Source organism: Mesoplodon mirus (assembly GCF_964341445.2).
Source record: "Mesoplodon mirus genome assembly, chromosome: 10".
NCBI lineage: Eukaryota > Metazoa > Chordata > Mammalia > Artiodactyla > Ziphiidae > Mesoplodon > Mesoplodon mirus.
Genome location: NC_138986.1, coordinates 32,992,090 through 33,014,465, shown reverse-complemented (window position 1 = coordinate 33,014,465; position 22,376 = coordinate 32,992,090). Strand labels below are relative to the sequence as shown.

At 38.7% G+C, this 22,376-nt stretch overlaps 1 protein-coding gene and 1 long non-coding RNA gene across 2 annotated transcripts in view; one reads left to right on the top strand and one right to left on the bottom strand.

Moving 5' to 3' along the window:
* LAMA2 (laminin subunit alpha 2) overlaps window positions 1-22,376 on the top strand; it is a 610,104-nt gene that overhangs the window by 565,111 nt on the left and 22,617 nt on the right. Inside the window, exons 53-57 of the mRNA XM_082634259.1 lie at window positions 1,722-1,842; window positions 4,319-4,495; window positions 8,415-8,563; window positions 13,184-13,360; window positions 13,602-13,770. Of these exons, the coding sequence (XP_082490385.1) occupies window positions 1,722-1,842; window positions 4,319-4,495; window positions 8,415-8,563; window positions 13,184-13,360; window positions 13,602-13,770 (793 nt within the window). The remainder of the gene's footprint in view (window positions 1-1,721; window positions 1,843-4,318; window positions 4,496-8,414; window positions 8,564-13,183; window positions 13,361-13,601; window positions 13,771-22,376) is intronic.
* LOC309811488 lies at window positions 6,153-20,811 on the bottom strand. The gene is made up of 3 exons (XR_014295189.1): window positions 20,664-20,811; window positions 20,207-20,353; window positions 6,153-6,187 (listed from the first exon to the last, which is right to left on the bottom strand). It is a non-coding gene; the product is annotated as an uncharacterized lncRNA (long non-coding RNA).

Sequence of the window (22,376 nt, the reverse complement as noted above, 5' to 3'; positions counted from 1 at the left end):
TCTTGGTGTTGATTGGACAGCTTTTAGAGTTGCTTATTAACATCAAAAAAGTATTACTTTTTCTATTGTTGTTGACCTGCATTACTTCAATATGGTAACCACTAGCCACAGTGGCTATTTAAATTTAAATTAAAGAAAAAAAAATTTTTAATGGAACTTCCCTGGTGGTCCAGTGGTTAAGACTCCATACTCCCAATGCAGGGAGCACCGGTTTGATCCCGGGTCGGGGAACTAAGGTCCTGCATACTGCACGGTGCCACCAAACAAACAAACAAATAAATAAATTCAGTTTCTCATTGGCACAAGCTACTTTTCAAGTGCCAGCAGCCATATATGGCTACTAATTACTGATTTGGACAGTGCAGAAAAGAATATTTCCATCATCACAGAAAGTTCTACTGGACAGTGCTGCTATAGATGAAAGAGGTGTCGTCATCATTAACATCCTGCTAGCTTATGTTTATTGAGCACTTACTACATGCTAGCATGTTTATCCCTTTTTAAGACATAGTGAGCAAAAAGTAAAGATTCAAGTGTCATTTGGGTACTGAAGCCATTTTCAACCTTATTGGAAAAATTAAATGTATGTTTTGTGACTCTGGTTGCTTTATTTTGTTACTGCTGCAATACAGAATAAGGAATTTAGGGTCAATCTGTAAACTTAATCTTAAAGTATCTTTTTTTTAGACTATGTAATCCAAAAGAATGTTTCTCAGGTTTTATTTGACTTAAAATCTTTAAAGAGAAATATGACATTATCTTATTCTTCAGCTAACCACCCCCCAAAAAAAGTCTCAATGAAAATGTTATCTTTTCAAAATCAGTGTTTCCAGATATTTTTTAAATTTTGAGCAAGATTTTATTTAACTTTGTCGGTATGTAGTTTGATTATGCTGTCCCATACAAGTTCTGCCCTTTGTTGGAAAAAAAGAAACACATTTCAGGGCCTCCCTGGTGGCACAGTCGTTGAGAGTCCGCCTGCCGATGCAGGGGATACGGGTTCGTGCCCCGGTCTGGGAGGATCCCATATGCCGCAGAGCGGCTGGGCCCGTGAGCCATGGCCGCTGGGCCTGCGCATCCGGAGCCTGTGCTCCGCAACGGGAGAGGCCACAACAGTGAGAGGCCCGCATACCGCAAAAAAAGAAAAAAAAAAAAAAAGAAAAAGAAAGAAACACATTTCATTATGCATATGAAGCACTTCATAAGAAGTCAGTTAATTCCTGTACCTTGTATTTAAATGCAATAGGTGAGATTATTTTTTTAAAGGAGAGGAAGAAGAACTATGTAAAGACTCCTTGTGCAGGATGGTGCTCATATCCACTTATCCAATCAGTAGCTAATGGAAGCATAGTTTGCTGGGTGCATGTGTGTGCACGTGTGCACAGTCTGAGAGACGTGCCTGCCTGTGCAGCAATTTGGGAAGCATAGTTTGCTGGGTGCGTGTGTGCATGTGTGCACAGTCTGAGAGACGTGCCTGCCTGTGCAGCAATTTGGGAAGCATAGTTTGCTGGGTGCGTGTGTGCGCGTGTGCACAGTCTGAGAGACGTGCCTGCCTGTGCAGCAATTTGGGAAGCATAGTTTGCTGGGTGCGTGTGTGCGTGTGTGCACAGTCTGAGAGACGTGCCACTTTGCTCCATATGGCTTTCATCCACTAGGCACACACACTATACCGCTATTGCCCTAATGATATTGCTTTTGTTTTTCATTTAACTTTTCAACAGGCCGGAAGTAAATTTGAAGAAATATTCTGGCTGCCTCAAAGATATTGAAATTTCAAGAACTCCATATAATATACTTAGCAGCCCTGATTATGTTGGTGTAACCAAAGGCTGTTCACTGGAGGTTGGTCTCTTCTTAATGACTTCCTAAATACATTCATGTCAGATTTCACTTACTTAGGTTGGGTCTATTACAGGGACCAGTCCTTGTTAATATATTTTAAATTCCTACTGACCCTAGTCTTAGCTATGCATAAATGATAAAGCAAGATTGAAGTACTTCTATAAGTTTGAACTGAACTGAACTTAGGAAAACAGTATTATAGAGACCCCAAACTGTGAACAAGTTTCCCACATGTACAGCACTTCATAGCATGTATTTTTAATACTAATCTCTTTTCTGGTTCCTTCTTCCTTTCCCACACTACTTATCTCTTTTCCTCATTTTTGTCATCTATATTAGATTTAGTTTATCTTCATGTATTTTATATAGCTTTATTAGCAGCCTTAAATTATTTTTTCTGAAATGTGTTAGGAGTTTACACAAATAGCAAGTAACAGTTTAAACCATGATCATTAGTGCATAGAATCTTGTTCACAGCTTAGAAGTCAAACCTCCTTTTCTTTGAAAATGGCACATAGTGGGAACCATCTACAAAGACTTGGTTTGACGGGACTGCAAAGTCCCCTGTTATCAGGTATCTTCAGTATCTTTTCTTTATTGCCAAAGCAGCCCAGAAGCTTCCTGATACCACTTGACTATTTTGCACTGACTCTTCAGTAGAGGCTGACCCGTAGGAGAGAGGAACACAGGTCACAGCCCTGCTCTCTTATTATATCTGTAAACAAGATCCAACAGTCATCAGCAAATATTAGTAAAAGTTTTATGGGAATTCTAAAAGTGATGAGTTTGTTTTATAAAGAAAATGTTAAATATATCATACTTACAAAGTTTTCATTATCCTGATGTGACACAACTATTCATTTTAGCTGCTTCCTCCAATTAAGATTATGTTAAAGCATTGTGATAGGAGATGAAGGGATTTGGGAAAAAAGAAAAAGTAAATCACCACTGAGTCATGAGGTTAAAGACTGAAACAGAACTTTCAGGGTCTTCACTGTACCTAGTTACAGTCTCCAAGTTGGGATTAGCCATAGACATCCATCCTGAGAAGCTTGGGAATGAGGAAAAAGGAAGTACATACAGAATCGAATCTCTAAGAATCCATACTAGCCTCTTTTTACTCAGAGTTTTAACCTTCCAAAGCCTAACTCTCATCCACATGCAAAAGATATATACATGAGGATGGAAAACTGTCCAGAAAATGAATAGCTTGTATGTGTGGAAATGATGATTCTGTAAAGGCACTTTTCAATAACTGGGAATTCTTTGCAAATAAAAGATGATGCAGAAAGTTCAATATTTGATAAATATTGAAAAGTCTGCACAGTAGTTTTATTTGAAGTATCCAAAATTCTATGATTTGAAAATTGGAATCAAAAACAGATTATACATTTTTACAACACATTTAACTGGGCCTTAAACACTGTGGAGGAAAATAACCTGCATTAAAGGATCCCTTGTTTTCACTCCAGCCAAATGCAGGACTTTTTAAATGAATGTTTTAAGCACTCTAAATGCCCGACTCCATGGCCGTGCTTGAATAAGTCCTAGCACATTCATACAGTGGAATGACCTCCTGCTATTAAAAGTGTTGATGAGATCTGTGTTTACTGACAGAGAGATATCCTCCACATATGAAGTGAGAAAGAGAAGTTACAAATGAACGTGCCTGTCATGATTCAGTTTAAATATAGACAGGAGGAGAGAGGAAGAGGGCAAGGTGTAAAAGATAAAGTGAGTGAATGAAAACATGCATGCATGCATGCATGAATGAATGGATTAGAAAAAGCTATATGCTTCTACACAGCTTTGGAATGGGGGTGATTTTTACTTTCTCCCTTTTGCACTGTTACCGTTCAAAATGTTACTGTTTTAATTTTATTATCAGCAAGGACAATGATACTACTTTCATTTTGAGAAGAAAACTAGACTAAGAAATATTTGGTTTATTTATTTTTAAGATATAGATTGCATCTGATTTTTTTTTAAGTTCCGCTAGAGTGTCTTTATATACTTGAGAGCAGCGAACATCTTTACCTTGGGCTCTTCACTGAGGAAGAATGCAGACAGAGACCATGGTCAGACTCAGCTATAAAACATCAGCAGTTAGTTGGTATATGGTATTCCAGGGATCAGTTAGAGAGTTTTCAAGGGAGACTTAGCATGACAGATTTAAACCAAAAGAAAATGTTACCTGTCAGTGATAATCTTTTATATCTCAAATCAAAAGTTCTAGAAAAAAGCAGAGGCCCAAATTTTTATTTTAACTCAAACTGCTCAGAAAATTCAGTTACTAGGAATAATATTTCTTTGGTTGCTCTTAAGTTCTCCATGTAACTGTGGGTTTTTGTGTGTTCTAAAATGACACTGTATTTCATTAGTAACTTTGAGTGCATTGAGGAGGGTGAGTGAGATGGATAAATTAATTTAAATGTTCATTTCTAATGCTTTCTTCCCTTTTTCCTTTTACCCAAAGAACGTTTACACAGTTAGCTTCCCGAAGCCTGGTTTTGTAGAGCTGTCGCCTGTGCCTATTGATGTAGGAACAGAAATCAACCTGTCCTTCAGCACCAAGAATGAGTCTGGTATTATTCTCTTGGGAAGTGGAGGGACACCAGCGCCACCTAGGAGAAAACGAAGGCAAACTGGACAGGTACCCTCACACCTAGCTAATAATGCATTTTCCCTAATGCTTATATAAAATAATTATCTTATAGAGACTCAGGTGAAGCATTTACAGTTTATGAATTGTTTTTATATTTTTTGATTTGCATCATTTATTTCCACTATCATCTTCTTAGGACAATTATCTCCACTAGGATTTTCCTGTTGGTCAGTTCTAGGTGCAGACACACCTGTATTTACATCCATATTTCATATGGGTTTTGCATATATAAAGAGAGAAAGCTTAAAATACATTCACATTGTGTTAATCTTCTCTCTAAGTCCAATTTCCTACCAGATCTGTAGATAACCAGATGGGGTCCCTTACACTTAAATTTAAATTTAAATTTTTTTAGGATCAGCTTCCCATTTTCACTAGCTAATGTGATGCAGTCTGTTGGATCCTAACCTGCTGCACCCTCTCTGGACAGAGAGAAGGCAGAGAATAGACCTGGGCAGGAGAAGGTGAAGAGAACACAATCAACACAGGCATGGACACTAGTGACATTAAAATAAAGCCTACACAGTGTCTGCTTTGTAGGGTTGTGAGCTCTAGTTTTCATACCCCCTAGCCATTTGATTCTGTTAAAAGCCGTCTCTTAGTTGTCCCAAAACTCTTTACTGCATGGATATTCCTCCAATACTTTCAATCACATTTTTAAAGATATACATTTTTCCATTTAATCTCATTTTTCTCAGTGAAAGCATTCTTAGGAATTACCAGTATGCCATGGCCAAAGCACAGACTGATTTACAAATATAGCCTTAAATATGCATGCATTCTTGTAAATCAGGTTGTGTTGTTTGTAATTATATGTTTTCTAAAATCACTTTTAGCATTTAAAATTTAGTAATGGGTAGTCATATAATAATACTATTTTCTTCTCCCACACAAAAAAATAAACACTAAACAAAATATGGTTGACCCTTGGACAACACAAATTGGAAGTGCACAGGTCCAGATATACACGGGTTTTATTCAGTAGTAAATAAAAAGTACCACACGATCCGAGGTTGGTTGAAACTGAGGATGCAGAACATCTGATACGAGGAACTGCATATAACGAGGGCTGACTATAATTTATACTCAGATTTTTGACTGCGGAGGGTCAGCGCCCCGTGTTGTTCAAAGGTCAGCTGTATTGGTAAATAAAATCCAAAGAAGCATTACCATGAGTAATTTGCAATGTCTCAGGAATACAAAGGTGGCTTGATTTTAGAAAATCTAAAATCATATAATCATTTTGATAAGTGCAGAGAAAACTTTTGGTAAAACTTAACAACCATTCCTGATTAAAAACAACAAAAAATGACTTGATAAACTAAGAACAGGATGGGGCTTCTTTTTTTTTTTTTTTAATTTATTTATTTATTTTTGGCTGTGTTGAGTCTTCGTTTCTGTGCGAGGGCTTTCTCCAGTTGCGGCGAGCGGGGGCCACTCTTCATCGCGGTGCGCGGGCCTCTCACTGTCACGGCCTCTCCTGTTGCGGAGCACAGGCTCCAGACGCACAGGCTCAGTAGTTGCGGCACACGGGCTTAGTTGCTCCGCAGCATGTGGGATCTTCCCAGACCAGGGCTCGAACCCGTGTCCCCTGCATTGGCAGGCAGACTCCGAACCACTGCGCCACCAGGGAAGCCCCCAGGATGGGGCTTCTTGATAGGAAAACACTATAAACATTTTCTATGAAATCAAGCCCAAGAAAAGACGAATATTATCACTGTATCGGTCTTAGCCAATACGATAACAAAAGAACAAGTAAATATAGTACAAGAACAAGTATATAATTTAAGAATAAATATAACAAAACAAATGTAAGACCTATATGGAAAAAATTACAAAACTTATTGAAAAATTACATCAGACTACTTATTAAAGTCAACATGTTAATGGAAAAACTCAGTGTTAAAAATATATCAGTTCTCCACAAAGTGATATGTAGATTCACCTTCAATGAAAATACCACCTTATCTTTCTGTAAATCAGGACAAGCTAATTCTAAAATTTATATCAAAGATCGAAAGCCCAAGGAACTCCTGAAATAGAAGAATAAGTTGGTGGACTGTCTTAGCAGATATCAGCACATTAGAAGCTAGAGTTTTGAATCATGGGAGTATGGTGTTAATTCATGGGTAACTCTGTGTCAGTGGAACAGAATAGAGAGCCAAGTATACATGGAAACAACATTTGCCAATAGGTGGCATTGCACATCATTAGGGAAAAAGTGGCCCTTTCAGTGACTGATTCTGGGGCAATTGGTTATCCATACAGAAAAAAATAAACTAATTTCTACTTCATGCCAGACGTAAAAATAAATTCCCAATGAATTAAAGCCTTACATATGAAAGGAAAAAAGTTTTAAAAGTTTAGAAGAAAATATAAAAGGATAACCTTTGATCTTAGGGAAGAAAAGGATTTCTTTGGGAAGAAAAAAAACCAAAAAATATTTTTTGAAGAGTAGAGGGAGAAAAAGTGGTATTTTATCTCATTTTTTTACTATGCATAAGCACTGAATAAATATAAAATATAACTGTTCTCTTAAAGCCTTTATGTTTTAATCATAAAAATAAAATTATTTTCTCACTGCTACAAATGATAAGCTAGTTATAATAAGAGGGCCAGATCAAACATTCTGAAACAGGTTTCACTAAAGGATATGTGTTTCCTAGGTCACAGTCAAATAATTAAGCACCAGCCATTGTTTTCAGATTTCTCCTCATCAGAACTAAATAAATGGACTTGAGTCATCAGCTTTCAGGATAGTTCTTAAAATAAAACATGTTCCCATTAAAACAATTAAAATGAGAAAATATTAAGCACTATAGTACAAAGTAAATTAGAAATAACATGTTAATGTTTCAACGTTTTAATGATAATGAGTATCTAGTTTTTAAAATCTCATTGTCAATGCTATCTGAAAGAGGAAACAATGTTAAACAGTTCATGTCTGTTGTAGAATCAATACTGTTTAAATGACATACTTTATTTTTCAAAGCTACCAGTTTTGATACCCATAGGGTCATTTGTGATTATGTTCTGCTAAAGGGGTTTGAGAACTCAGTCAGCTAAAAAAATTTTAATTGAGTAGATGGCAGTTGCCCCTTTTGATGAATGGCAAGCACTAATCCAGATCCTCTGGCCATTTTGTGGTGGACACAACGCGGCATAGACGATTTTGTAAGTTATTGGAGACGTTATGATGTTTGAATGAAACCATCTCCACTACCTCAGGTGACTCGCAGAGGACCAAGTGATCACCGTGTATCAGGTGCCACCCCCCTGCTCCACAAGAAAGGGAGCCAGCGTGGCGTCAGCTTTGGGGACAAGGACTGCATTCAAGCTCCCTGGGGTTCATGAACTGATCTCAAAACCATATTGTTTCTATAGTAACAGTGGCAAAAAGAAAGCAGTCCTGTTTGTAGATGAAAAATTGTCTTCCTTCTTTCTAAATGTGGGAGACAAGTTACATGTTGATAGCAATCTATTCCACCAGCCTGGAGAACGAATTGAAATCTAAACACTCAAAATGCCGTGAGGTTGGGAGTCAGACCTCATTCCCAGAAGCTAGCTGTCTGCTTGTGAATACAAGGGAGAGGGATTTTATTGACACTCTTTATTTTCTGATGGGTTTTGTGAGTTAGAAGCCCAGTGCCAGCACAACTGTTCCTTTCAGCATTGCAAATCTGCTTTGCAGAGACTGCTATGTTACTATCTCCACTTTCCACATCATCTAACAAGCAAAAATGGTAAATGATTAAAAAGCTATTTCCAGCTGCTTTAAATACTCTTTTTAAGAAAATACTGAGTCTTAACTTCTCAGGTAAGATCTCAGAGCGGATGAATACGCAGTTCTGTCAGGGAACTAAGCTGAGACTCCTCTTTAATCTTCAATGACCATTTGCTATTGCAGGCCTATTATGCGATATTCCTGAACAAGGGTCGTCTGGAAGTGCATCTCTCCACAGGGGCACGAACAATGAGGAAAATTGCCGTCAAACCAGAGCCGAGTCTGTTTCACGACGGGAGAGAACATTCTGTTCATGTAGAGAGAACTAGAGGGTAACAATAGTCCTAACGACTGACTGTACTGTCATAACTAACGCGAACTCCTTTGCTTGCCTTAGTCCTTTACTGGACCTTTGTGTGTATGGACATACGATGCATTGCAAAACTATCAAGTAGTTTAATTTCATCTTCTTTATATTTCATACTTCGGGAACCTCATTTCCCTTGACCCTTAGGAGTTTTGTTCTTAACGTTTTTATGCTAGGTGGTTCTCCTCTCCACCTTTGGAAAAACCAAATGCATCTTCTGAAGCGTAGATAAGAAAACTCTCTCCCTCCTCACCTCTCAAATACTCTCTCCTCAAGTAGGGCATGCGCATGGTGAAACGCACAGAACAGCTCAGCTGGAGCCACCAGCCTTTGGCAGCTGCTGTTTCATTCAGGTTCCAAAGCAGTTATGGCAGCTGCTTAGAAATCGGTCACAGATACAGAGCGCGGCCGCGGCTGCAGGCGCATGCCTCGTCCCCGGCCCTCACCCCCCTACCCCCCGCCAAGGGGTTCTGGGTCCCTGCTGGACGGCTCCGTGAGGGAACAGAGTTGAGAGAGGGAAGGGAGAAGGGGGAGAAGGCTGCTGTCCTGCCATCCATGCACGGTGGCTGCCTTTCTGCAGATCCACCAGAGCACCTGCTTCCCAGCCCTGAGTCAGGGAATTGCTTATTAGTGTTATAAGCTGATTTCTCATTTCTTCAGCATGCTATAGTACTTCATACTTACTTTATTGGGGAAGTCATTTGGTTTTTTTTTTTCATCAAAATGTTGTATGACAACTCAGAGAGGTAATGAACTTAGAAGAACAATTAGAGAAAAAGAAAACAGAAACCCAGAGACTTCAGACCTCCAGACCCGCAATCCATTTTATTAGACTGAAGACATAGAAGAGAACTGGAAATCAAATCTGATGAAAACTCAAAACACAGAGAATACTTTTAAACACAACAACAGTATGAATGTGTAGCAAAAGTTCAAGTAAGCAGATGTTATTCTGTACTTAAAGACCTCCATTTTCTAATCATCCTCTTGTGTGGATAACAGTTTAAATAAGTAATAAGAATGCCTTTTCTTCTAAGTAAGTGATGAAGCTCTCCTTGGTTCATGTTTTTCTATTACATAGAGCATTAGGTTGTGGGATGAATTGATACTAAGCCTTCTTACAGAGTATCTTCTAACTGAGATGTTTAGAAACCATGATTAAGACAAATGAGGGATCAATATTTGGACAAACTAAGAACTTTTACTAATCTTATAGGCACATATTGCAGTCATGGTCTCTGAAGAGAAATGCAAACTGAATTTTCTCATTTGAATCTTAGGGAATGCTCTAGAATACTGATTTTACATGTCTTCTAGACTAGATTTCAGGTCCTATATTAGTCCTTCTCATTGTAGGAAAGACTTTCTAAAGTCTTTAAATTTTAAATAACTTCAAGAAGCAAATGCAGATCTGACAAATATAGTTGACAAAAAATCATCCAAATATGTTATTTTGTAGAGAAATAATTCTGACATTCTCAAGTGCATTATGATGTTATGCTAAGGTGTCCTTTTAACAGGTGTGTCTCTTCAAGAAGGGTATTTTATTATGCCAGCTTCACAGCTGTTGGCCATCAATCCAACCTTTATTTGATTAAGCTCAGTGTATAGTGCATCCCCTGAAAACTGGTCATTCAGTTAATTGGCCATATAAACAAACAGTTTTACTATTCACTGTTAATTAAAGGATAATGTATTGGACATATTAGTGGGTTGTCACTGCAGTCTGTGGCAAAGCAAGAACTCATTTGCACCGTAATGTCTCATTCAGCACTCTGAGGTCAAAAAACAATCATCACCTATCCTTTAGGCGAGCACTTCAATTAACTGATTAACTAGAGATCACTAATGACCCTAAGAACATCTCCCAGAAACATATTTTAATGCTTCATATCAATTCTATGGCATGCTGTGTGTCAAATACCAAACAAAGATTATGTCCTTTACTCATTCTAAATGTGTGTGAGATCTGTATTAATATCCTTTCATCACAGATGAGGATATATTAACTAATTTGCCCCAAATCACATAGCTAGTAAATAACAGAGGCAGGATTTAAACCCAGATATACTTGACTTTAACACCCCCATCTGTGCTCACCTGCTATTTATTGTTACCCTTTTTGTGACCTCAGAGATTTGTATTACTTCATGTTGATCATGATACTCCTATTAACTTGGAAATATTTGCTTTCTTCCAACACTATTTAGACCATAAATGTCGATTGTTATTTCTTTTCTTAAAACTCTGGATAAGATGGCAATTTTAATACCATTAATACCACCTCATAAAATCAATAGATTTTTACCAAATAGAGAGGCAAACTTTTCAATATTACTCTTGCCCTTTTCTCTCCCTCTCTGGCTCTCTTTACCCGTCCTCCCACATTCTCTCTCCTTTCCTACCCCTTCCTCTGCAAAAATTTCACTCCCTTCACTTTGGTATCTAATTTCCCAGTACTCCAGTGACCTCTGCCTTTTATAACTGCCTGGCCCTCTGATCTTCCACCTGGAGTCCACCTCAGTGGCCAGTAGTTCTAACTGGACGAAAACAGCAAACCCTAAGAGCCTAGGGTAGACGTTTAGGCAAGTAGGTATTCTCCTACATGAAAGCATTCTTCACACAGGTACAGAATTAGGCTAAAGACCACAAAGTTGTAGCAAATATTTCAGGAGTAATTTGAGGTTTCCAGAAAGGGATCATGGTTTGGACACTGCAACCCAAATATTTCTTTCTTACCATCAACTTAAAAATTTTCAGATTTTGTTTCTCATGTAAATTGCAAATACCAGGGCACTTCTCTTAATATCTTTTACCAGGTATGCAGTTCATTTGGTGGTGGTTTGAAAAAAATCTTAGATCAATATTCCATACAAATAAATAGAATTTAAGTAATAAAATATTTAATTATAAAACTTCAAGAATCAACTATTGAAATTTTAAGGAAATTCAGCTGACCTATCACAATACTAACAGTAATGTAATGATTCTTATAATGCTTTTTGCACACAGTAGGTCCACAGTAAAGAGTTTTTGAATAGATACTTTTTAAAAAGGAAATGCACCAGAATCAGAGAGGACATGTAAGTAATATCCCTATTTACAAAGAACTAAATCAATGACCTAGATTTGATGCTCCTAGGATGTAAAATACAAACTGGATTCAGCTATAGTCTTCTAGCAATTCCCTTATTGAGTAATACAGACTCAGCTCAATGCCTTAGTTAAGGCTTTCCATGGTTCGAAATAGGTGTTCTTATCCTCATTTTATAAATGAATGAAATGAGACTGAGCAAGATTAAATAACTGGCCCAAGGTCACACAGCTAGTAAGCTTCCATACTAGTGCTTAATTCCAGTCTGTTCCTTCTGAAAGCTCAGGCTCATTCTACATCTCCACCCTATGATCCAGTAAGAAAGGACCATTGCTATGGTCCTTGGCCCAGAGTCTGGCAAAACATCAATGTATCATTTCCCCTATTTTGCCTTTGAAACTAAACCCAATCTGCTCCCTCTATACGTCCTGAAAAATGACATTTTGAGCCACAACAATATCTATTCTTTGTCTTATTCTCTTACATTTGAATTGTCCCAAAGTGGGCCAGTTGTTCAGTGCCATTTCAGAGCATCTTTGCCCTAGTTCATTGCTTCTAATTCTACATGTGGTTTTTCTTCTTTCTAAAATCAAGTAAAATGGCATTTTAGAACTGAGTTTTCCACCTAAGTACTTAGGATTTTCTCCTCAGATGTGAAATAAGTTTTCAGTAATACATTCGTGATCCTCGGGCTATTGACTAACCCTTATGACTAAGAGCCCCATGCTGACTACTGGGACTAAAGTTTAAAATCTGCTTCTAGAACAAAAGAGAAAATGCCTTTGGTCATTTTCATCAGCAGAATTCTTTGTCTCCTGATTCTCTGCCGCAGAATCCACAGAGTGAATAAGTAGCATGAGGTGCTCAATTAGTAATGTGTGAGTTGTCTCTCATAAGCAAATTAGGGAAATTAATGAAACAGCCACTAAGGAAAATCATTGCTGAGAACAGTTAGCATGGTATTCTGGCCTGCCTCTTCTATTCAAAAGCCAGCAGCTACATTCTTTATAAAACATCCTATAAGTGTTTGCTGTTGATTCCTGCAATCTAAGCTCTCAGGAGTACAGTTTGTTCCCTAGCAAGAAGATAGGAGATAGCACAAAGCAAGAAATAAAGAGCTAAACAAAATGTGACCCCATGCTGTGCTAAACCGACTGAGCCTCCTGCGATTAGACATTACTACCCCTTACAGAAGCCTCTGCTCCACAGGCTCACGTGTAAGGCCGCTGTTGTCAACCACCACCAGAGGCGAGTGTTGCAGCTGCACCATTGCCTTGTTTCCGGACACTCTCAAGGAGAGTTTACAAGGGAGGCAGAGGGACGAGATCCTGAGAAACAGTACTGTTTGCTTAGTGTCGAATCCCTAATCGTCAAACTTGGCTCTCTTAAAAGCTTCAGGAAGGAGGGGTGCGGGGTGGCAGGAAAGAGTTGGATTTCCGGTTGTGTTGGACGTTGTGTGTTTTATACTTGTTTATTTTCTATGTTTATCAGCATCTTTACTGTTCAAGTTGATGAAGACAGAAGGCATGTGCAAAATCTGACAGTAGAACAGGCGATAGAAGTTAAAAAGCTTTTCGTCGGGGGTGCTCCACCTGAATTTCAACCTTCCCCACTCAGAAATATTCCTCCTTTTGAAGGCTGTATATGGAACCTTGTTATAAACTCTGTGTAAGTGAATCTCCTTGTTACTAATTTTTTTTTTTTTTTTTTTTGGTATGAACATCACTGTTGCATCTACACTATCTAAAACCATAGTGGGGAGGAAACAGTGAAGAACTTCAAGTTAGATTTTTTTTTTTAATTGCACTGATGACCTTTAAAATGGGAAAGGGGAAATTTGATGTCATGGTAAGGAAGCAGGATAATGAAAAATAGGAGAAAGTATTGAATTTTAATTATATTCCCTTAGCCCTATGGACTTTGCACAGTCTGTATCCTTCAAAAATGCAGACATCGGTCGCTGTGCCCATCAGAAACCACCTGAGGATGAAGATGGAGCAGTTCCAGCTGAAACAGTTCTCCAGCCAGAGCCAGTTCCCACCCCAGCCGTACCTGCACCCACCCCATTTCTGGCACATGTAAGTGTTTATATCCCATTGCTTTCTTATTTTAACCCTGTGTTTTTAGTCATTTTCAGAACAAAGGTTATTCAGGATATCTAGTATACTCTACTGCTAGAATTAGAGGAAGGGTCACCTGTCTATGAAAACCTTTTCTCCTTACATCTTCCTTGGATTACTTTCTTTTATATATCTGTTCTCCTTTAATTTTCCTGTTTATAAAATGGCATGTGTTTTCAGTTGAAAAGTTAGCACAGAAATGTCTACAGAATCAAGAATAAAACCCACCTACCATAGCACCACACAGAGGCAACCATATGGATTTTCAGCCCCTTTTATTTGCATTTTGCATAGTAGATCGCATATCATGCATACAATTTGGTATTCTGTTTTTTAAAACCAGTAATACATAATTAAAATCATTTCTAAACATCATGCACATGTGCGTACCTAATATGATTACATGTGTATGTGTATATGTGTTTGTGTGACAGAGAGACACACACAAAATACTTCATAGCACGGGAGGTAGTATATCCTTGATTAGAGCGTGGGTTCCAGAGTCAGACTGCCTGGGTTCAAATCCCAGCACTCTAACCTACCATCTTTATGAATGTGGGAAAGCTACTTGGCTAATCTATTCCCCTCAGTTTCCTCATCTGTACAATGAGTATACTAACAATACATATATCAAAGAGTCATTATGAGGATTTAAAAAAATGTTTGTTAAACCCCTAGCATATACTAAGCATTTAATAAATGGCATAATTACTATACAGTAATGATCATAATGACTGCTTTTTAACAATTTCTATTCAATATTATTGTAATTTTCCTAACAGCTGTGTAAAATATATACCTATATACCATCATCCCATTTTTAGTTGAGTTAATAAGAATTAGCTAGCCAAAGTAATACACCCAGACACGGCCAGTAAGTGATAGGATAGGAATTTTGATCCAGTGGGTCTGATTATACAATCTGGTTCCTTATCACTGCAACACTTTGTGAAGCCAAATAATCTTTTAGGAAAACTGGCCATTTATTCCAAGCATCATTTCCTCCTCTGTAAAATGTGGATATTACACCTACCTTGCCTGCTGATGGGATTATTGTAAGAATCAAATGAGGTAATGTGCGTGGAAGTTCTTTGAAAAGTGGAAGAAGCACACACACATAGATACTGTGAGGAATCCCTGCATTTACTAAGTAACTGTATAGTATGTGTCCAGTATTCTGCCGGGCACTGTATATCCATTATTTCATTTGATTCTCACAAGCTATTACTTGTTTTATTTATGTTTATTTATATCATTGGAAGTATTATTAGCCCCAGTTCACAGAAGAAAATACCTACAATCACACAGCACAGCTAGCAAGTGAAAGGCTGTCAGTCATGTGGGGATTAGTTCAAGGAGTTGATTTTCTCCTAAGGCCTCACTGAGATCTGCCACATGGACTTTAGAATGTTTCCTTAGCTCTTTCATAATGTGGCCTTATGCTCGATTTCCCCCAGCAAAGGGAAGGCTAATGATCCTCCCTCCCTTCTGCCTCATGTACTGTTCTCTAGACTGTTATCCCTCGTGTCTATTCCCTGGACTCAGGAAAGTGTTTTCAGCTGAAGAATTTTAAAACACCATGGTTAAAATAAACGTTTTTGACCTTGGATCCAAATGTCCATTTGGATTCTATAGGACAGTGGATCCTAAATTCTGAACAACTGACTTAGAATTATAAATAGTAATTAGCAGAAGCCCTAGAGACCAGCTGGTCCAATCACCATCTTAATACATGAATCTTTTTATATGATACTTGATGTGGACTTACAGCCTTTGCTTGAACAGTCCATTGACAAGGATTTTCCAGTGTTATGATGAGGCAGGCTCTAGTTGTTAGAAAGCCATTGGTTATAATGAAGTAAAACTGCATCCCTATAACCTCTACGTAATGATTGTGTTTCTGTAGCCAAACACGTTATATCTTCTCTAACACCCCTTCAAGCATTTGAAAAACAGCTAAGTGTTCTCCTTTCCCAGGCTGAATATTCCATTATCTCAAGCATTCTTCTTAATTCTTACTTTCTAATTCCCATATTCACACTGATAATATTCTTTTTTTTACATCTTTATTGGAGTATAATTGCTTTACAATGGTGTGTTAGTTTCTGCTTTATAACAAAGTGAATCAGTTATACATATACATATGTCCCCATATCTCTTCCCTCTTGCGTCTCCCTCCCTCCCTATCCCACCCCTCTAGGTGGTCACAAAGCACGGAGCTAATCTCCCTGTGCTATGTGGCTGCTTCCCACTAGCTATCTATCTATTTTAGGTTTGGTAGTGTATATATGTCCATGCCACTCTCTCGCTTTGTCACAGCTTACCCTCCCCTCCCCATATCCTCAAGTCCATTCTCTAGTAGGTCTGTGTCTTTATTCCTGTCTTACCCCTAGGTTCTTCATGATATTTTTTTTTCTTAAATTCCATATACATGTGCTAGCATACGGTATTTGTCTTTCTCTTTCTGACTTACTTCACTCTGTATGACAGACTCTAGGTCCATCCACCTCATTACAAATAGCTCAATTTCGTTTCTTTTTATGGCTGAGTAATATTCCATTGTATATATGTGCCACATCTTCTTTATCCATTCATCCGATGATGGACACTTAGGTTGTTTCCATCTCCTGGCTATTGTAAATAGAGCTGCAATGAACATTTTGGTACATGACTCTTTTTGAATTATGGTTTTCTCAGGGTATGTGCCCCGTAGTGGGATTGCTGGGTCATGTGGTAGTTCTATTTGTCGTTTTTTAAGGAACCTCCATACTGTTCTCCATATACACTGATAATATTCTTACATTTGAAATATCTCTTTCAAAATATGGCACCTAGAATAGACCATACTACTCAAAATGGAGTGCCCAGTTCAGAGAACAGCAGAGTTCCTCCTTTCACTGGTCTGTCATCATATTCTACTAATACACCTGGCAATGTTTTAATGTTTTACACGGATGGAACATGCCATTAGTTCATCATTAGGTACCATATTCGGTCAACCAAAACCTTGAGGGACTTTGTATCACTTGAACTTCTCTTGAATCAGGTCCCTCGGCCAGTCCACATTGAATTGGTCTGGTTTATTGGTGAATAACACTGCTGGTCCTCAGTGATCACCTTTCTTTTCTTAGTTATGTTTCTAAAACACAAACTTTGTTTTATAGGAGGTCTCAAGCATATCCTTCTGTGGTTTCTAGAGATCACATTTTTTCCCTTTTTCTGAAAACAAAGGTACTTTCCCATCTGGACTGGAGATTTTTAACTCATTTAAGTTTTCTTGTAACCTTCTGTTCTTATTCTAGTTTCCATTTTCTCTCAGCAGTATATGTTTTAACTTCTCCAAAAAAGAGCATTCCACTTAGTAGATAAGACAAAAGCAAAAGAGAGGTTGAGTAGCAGTCCCGTGCATTACTACAGAAAGACTCATAGAACATCAGATCTTGCACATTATAATTATTTATGACTATATGGTCAAAATTACATATTTTAGAATTTTTCATCTCTATTGGGCTGTACTGTATTTTCAGGGTTTCAGATCATGTAACCATACATATCTCCTCCTTTAATCTGATTTCTTTCCCTTGTCTTCATTCTTTATTTTTTGTGTATGTAGAGAGAAGTGTCAGCTTTTTAAAGGCTACTTAAAGGTTTGACAATTTATTTCATGACAAATATTTATTAAAAGGCTACTAAATGCAAAGATGAATAAGACAGTTATGACATTTATTTTATGACAAATATTTATTAAGAGCCTACCAGAGAAAGAGAAACTGAGAGACATATTTGAGAAAGTAGACATTAACATAAATAACACAGTAAGCAAATATGTGTAGAGGTCAGTCAGGATAAATGCCAGTATGGGCTGCAAACACAACCTGCTAGCTTCCAAGACTGAAAATTAGAAGCATGGCAGGGGACACCGTTAAACTCCATCCAAACAAAATGGGTAGTGGTACCTAGAAGTGTGAAAACAGGTCCATAAAATGCAAATTTTAATATGCCACCATCCTCTTATACTTAAAATCTTTCAATTGAAACAATATAAAATGAGGATGACATACTTATGACATTATGTTTAGTAGGGAAAACAGGATATAAAACTCTGTATACTGCATAATCATGTCTATATCAATAGCTAGAAAAATGCATAAGAAAAACCTTTCCAAGAAATGCATCAGATGCTAACAGCAGAGGTATATGGTCCAGAGATGATTTTCATCATTTCAAAAAACATTCTTAAATGTGTTTTGCTTTCATAAATGTTTAAAAAGATAAATTAAAAGCAGCGGTCTTTCAACCTTGATTCCTCCATAACATCCAGTTATATAGCTGATTTCTTCACTGGGGAAGAGGGACATGGTACGTGATCCCCTCTCAGCTACTTTGCGTTGAGAGTCACTGAGGAAATAAACTGGGTCTTTAATCCAAGTTATCCACGATACGGGTCTGCCTGCCTGTCTTGGTAGAACCCACCTACCTTTACTCAGTGAACTCAGTGGGGCTCACTGAATAACTTCCTGTCCTCTCTAAATGTAAGTAAACTCACTGAAAAATGAGGATAATATCTACCCTGAGGATTATCATGGACTAAATTATACACTGTGTGCAAAGCACCCAGCACCATGCCTGGCTCACAGTAACACTCCATCGTTCCTCTAAGGGAACTAGTGAGTTTAACCTTTCACGCTGTTAGGGTGAGATCAAGTGCTAGGAAAAGGAGGGTGAGCATTCCTTTTTAAACAAACTCCAACACGATATGGTTATTATCTCTCAAGTCTCCTATCATTTTCAATTCTCACCATTTTCTTTTCTTGTCTTAAAATCAGAATTCAGAATTTTAAGAATTTAAGCATTAAGACTTACACATTAATTCCAGAAGTGGGAACTACCTATCTATATGTTTCTTATTTGTTCTAGCACAGTTGACAGAAACCCTCTCCTATTCTCAGTTCCTTTAGTTTTCTTCTTTATGCCATCGAACCCCTCCCCATCAGCAACTTACAGCAACAGGATGACATTCACTCTCCTCCAAGGCAATTTAAGAGTATCTTGAGAAAGCCCTGCCCTGTGAAATGGATTATGTCAATCCTATTATTAATACATGCCAGAATATCATAGATCAGAGAGCATATTTTATGTGTATTATCTCATTTGATAGTGTGATAGCCTGTCTTTTCTTTATACTTTTATTCTTCAGCCCAGTTAGAGCTGGATAAAACATTTCTACATGTTATATTTGTGGCTATTTCTCGTGGAGGACGGGAGGGATTAAGAGTGTGGACTTCTAGTATTACAGAAAATTGTCAAACTGTGACAGGTTCTCAGCAGGTATATACGGCGTTTATACCAAGTCTTTACATCCAGCATGGCCTGTGTGGATTTGTATACAGTAAGCTGGCTGCATGTTTTTTGGGTTTTTTTACTTGAAGTTTATTGGAAAGTTGAACTTTGAACTTTAAATTTTAAAATGTGAATAACTAAGAAGAGCAGCATAAACAGCCATGAAGAGTTCCTGTGCTGTTTGGGGCTCTTGGGGAGTTGGGGGAAAGAAGTGAGCAGAGAAGGAAAGAATAGAGCAAAAGAAAGCTCTTCCTCCAGCAGATTGAATGCTGTGATTTTAAAAGCTAAGTACAGTCCTGGCCAAAGAATAAATCAATTGGATACTGATATGTATTTAAAGGGGAAACATACACTTTCCATACTGCAAAGAATTACTGTTCAGGCATTAGTGGGTAAATAGTGCCGCAAATGCCCACTACTTAGCAAAAAAGCTTATATGCAGGGTGTTAGCAAATGCCCACTACTTAGCAAAAAAGCTTATGTGCAGGGAGTTAACATAACTCAGTTTCTCAGTAAACAGCTTGAATAGGGATTTTGTATTTCAGAATATTAAAGTCAGTGCCGTAAAAAGTATCTTCCGCTTAGTATTCATGCCAAAAGATGAGCATCACAAAGAAGCAACCAACTTCGCAAATGTCATTTTAGCCCACATTTGTTAGAGGATTTTTGACTCATGAAAGAAGAAAATGATGCTATTTTAAATTAATTTTGTACTGAAGTATAGTTGAGTTACAATATTACATTATTTTCAGGTGTACAGCATAGTGAACCAGTATTTTTTGCAGATTATACTCCAATGATGCAATTTTTATATCATTCATCATTTGGTGCTTTCAAGAACAGAGATGGCAGTTTTGATCAATGCAACTGAAGTCTCTACTCTGCACCAATCTAGAATCAAGGAATGCTTATCCACCAATCATATGCCATCCTGAATCCAATAACTCATTTCCAAATGTCAGCCAACAATCTGCAGTCGGAAATGACCATGCTTTATTCTGATCTGAAATTAATTAACAATATGAAGGTGAAAATGTTAAGCTCCATTACTAACCTGCGGCTCTACCCACTTGCGTAAACATGGCTATGGGCAGCATGGCTTCCTTCAGAATCCTCTCCAGCTGTGTCCCTGTTCTCACCAACAGGTGCAGGGCCACATTCAGACTCCCCACCGAAGTCTTGTCTGCCCACATCTTGTCACCTGCCAAGCAGAGACAAATAAGGAGCAAGCACATCCCGTCCCCTATTTTCCCCCATATGTACTTTAAAGAGTCCCCACAAGGTGGCAGGATTGTAACATGCTGAGATTGATGAGCCACTGCTATTTGTATTATTGTTTTAACACATTTCAGAGATCAGTGTTTCCAAAATAACACAGGTAATGTATCACATCCATAAAGATGATGCCCCCCCTCGAGCTCACACTGGCTTGGAGGAGGACGATTCATCTTTCAACAGCCATTCTTTAAAGGTTCCTTAAAATTACCTCATTAGAAGACCCTTCCTCTTACCTTAGATTTCTATGGGAAGCAGGGTTGAAAATGTCCTTAATGACAAGACCATTTTATTCTCGTGCAAACCTTGGGGCATTATCTATTCCATCTCACATGGTCCCTCTTTTTTTTTTTTTTGCGGTACGCGGGCCTCTCACTGTTGTGGTCTCTCCCGTTGCGGCGCACAGGCTCCGGACGCGCAGGCAGGCTCAGCGGCCATGGCTCACGGGCCCAGCTGCTCCGCGGCATGTGGGATCTTCCCGGACTGGGGCACGAACCCGTGTCCCCTGCATCGGCAGGCGGACTCTCAACCACTGTGCCACCAGGGAAGCCCTCGCATGGTCCCTCTTTAAAATGCTATTAGAAGGAAAAGAGCTGCTTGAGTGGCCAGGTGAGGAGCTCCACCCTCTGTGGGGTGTGAGGGACAAGGAAGAGGCACAATCCATCCCGCCTCCCCTTAACCAAGTGAGAGGAGACATCTAGGCTTTCACCAAAAACATTACCAGATTAGAGACTGTTGGAGAATTGTCTTCCCATTTGAATCCTAAAGTAGATACACAGAAAATCCTCTTACACTGGAACCTCTCTGTCCTCTGTCAACTGCCAGTTTTATAAAGGAAGGTGATAGTTTATTTAAACTGTTTCCCTAATATCCATCCCATTGCAAATTGATGACAGTAAATGTCAACTCGGATGTCCTTAAAGAACAATGAACTTGGGCCTCCCTGGTGGCGCAGTGGTTGAGAGTCCGCCTGCCGATGCAGGGGATACGGGTTCGTGCCCCGGTCTGGGAGGATCCCATATGCCGCAGAGCGGCTGGGCCCGTGAGCCATGGCCGCTGGGCCTGCGCATCCGGAGCCTGTGCTCCGCAACGGGGGAGGCCACAACAGTGAGAGGCCCGCATACCGCAAAAAAAAAAAAAAAAAAGAACAATGAACTTACATAACGGCTTTATACTTTGAGTTTACCCAACAGAGTGATGCATTTGTTATCACTTTCTTCTATAAAACTGGCCAATCTGAGAACACAGTTTTATTAGCCACTGTTTCCACCTGCTTCTCAGGATCCACCTGTTGTAAAAGTGAAGCAGAAGCCTCTCCGGGTAACACTATTCTTCCTAAATTTCAGGTGGGTGTATGTACCATGTAACACTTCTAAACAGGACCCTTCCAAAGTCAAAGGTTTTTCTAAAACAATGTAAGCAGGGCCTTTTTCATCTAGAAAATCTGATAACATGTAGCAGAGCTGCTCAGCTCAAGACCAGTGTTGGAAATCACGTGTCTAGTCTACCAGCAAGCAAGGTTAGCATGGTGTTCAGGCCACAATGCCCTAAACATGTAAAGACAAAAGGTCTCCACGACAAATAGCTGCTACCAATAAAAGACCTACTCTTTACAATAGCCACTTTGATAATTTTAAAAATTACATTAGAAAAGTTGTTTTATATTAACATATATTTGTAGCCACTAGACAATGTTAACAATAACACGGAAATAACCTGCTGGTGGTTTCCTTTTAGGCTACGCATTATAGTTCCCTAATTCCTCCACATCCAGTGACCTTTTCAATCCCTCAGTTTTCAGAGCTGAGGGTTTAGAGATATTTTAGCTAAATTCTGCCCCTGATGGACTCCCAGCAGGTTGGATTCTCTTCGAGATTTCTGAGGAAGATGGCAGGCTACTTACGTGTGTTGTGATGGTCCTCGCTACAGGAAATATTGTGAGAGGTTGA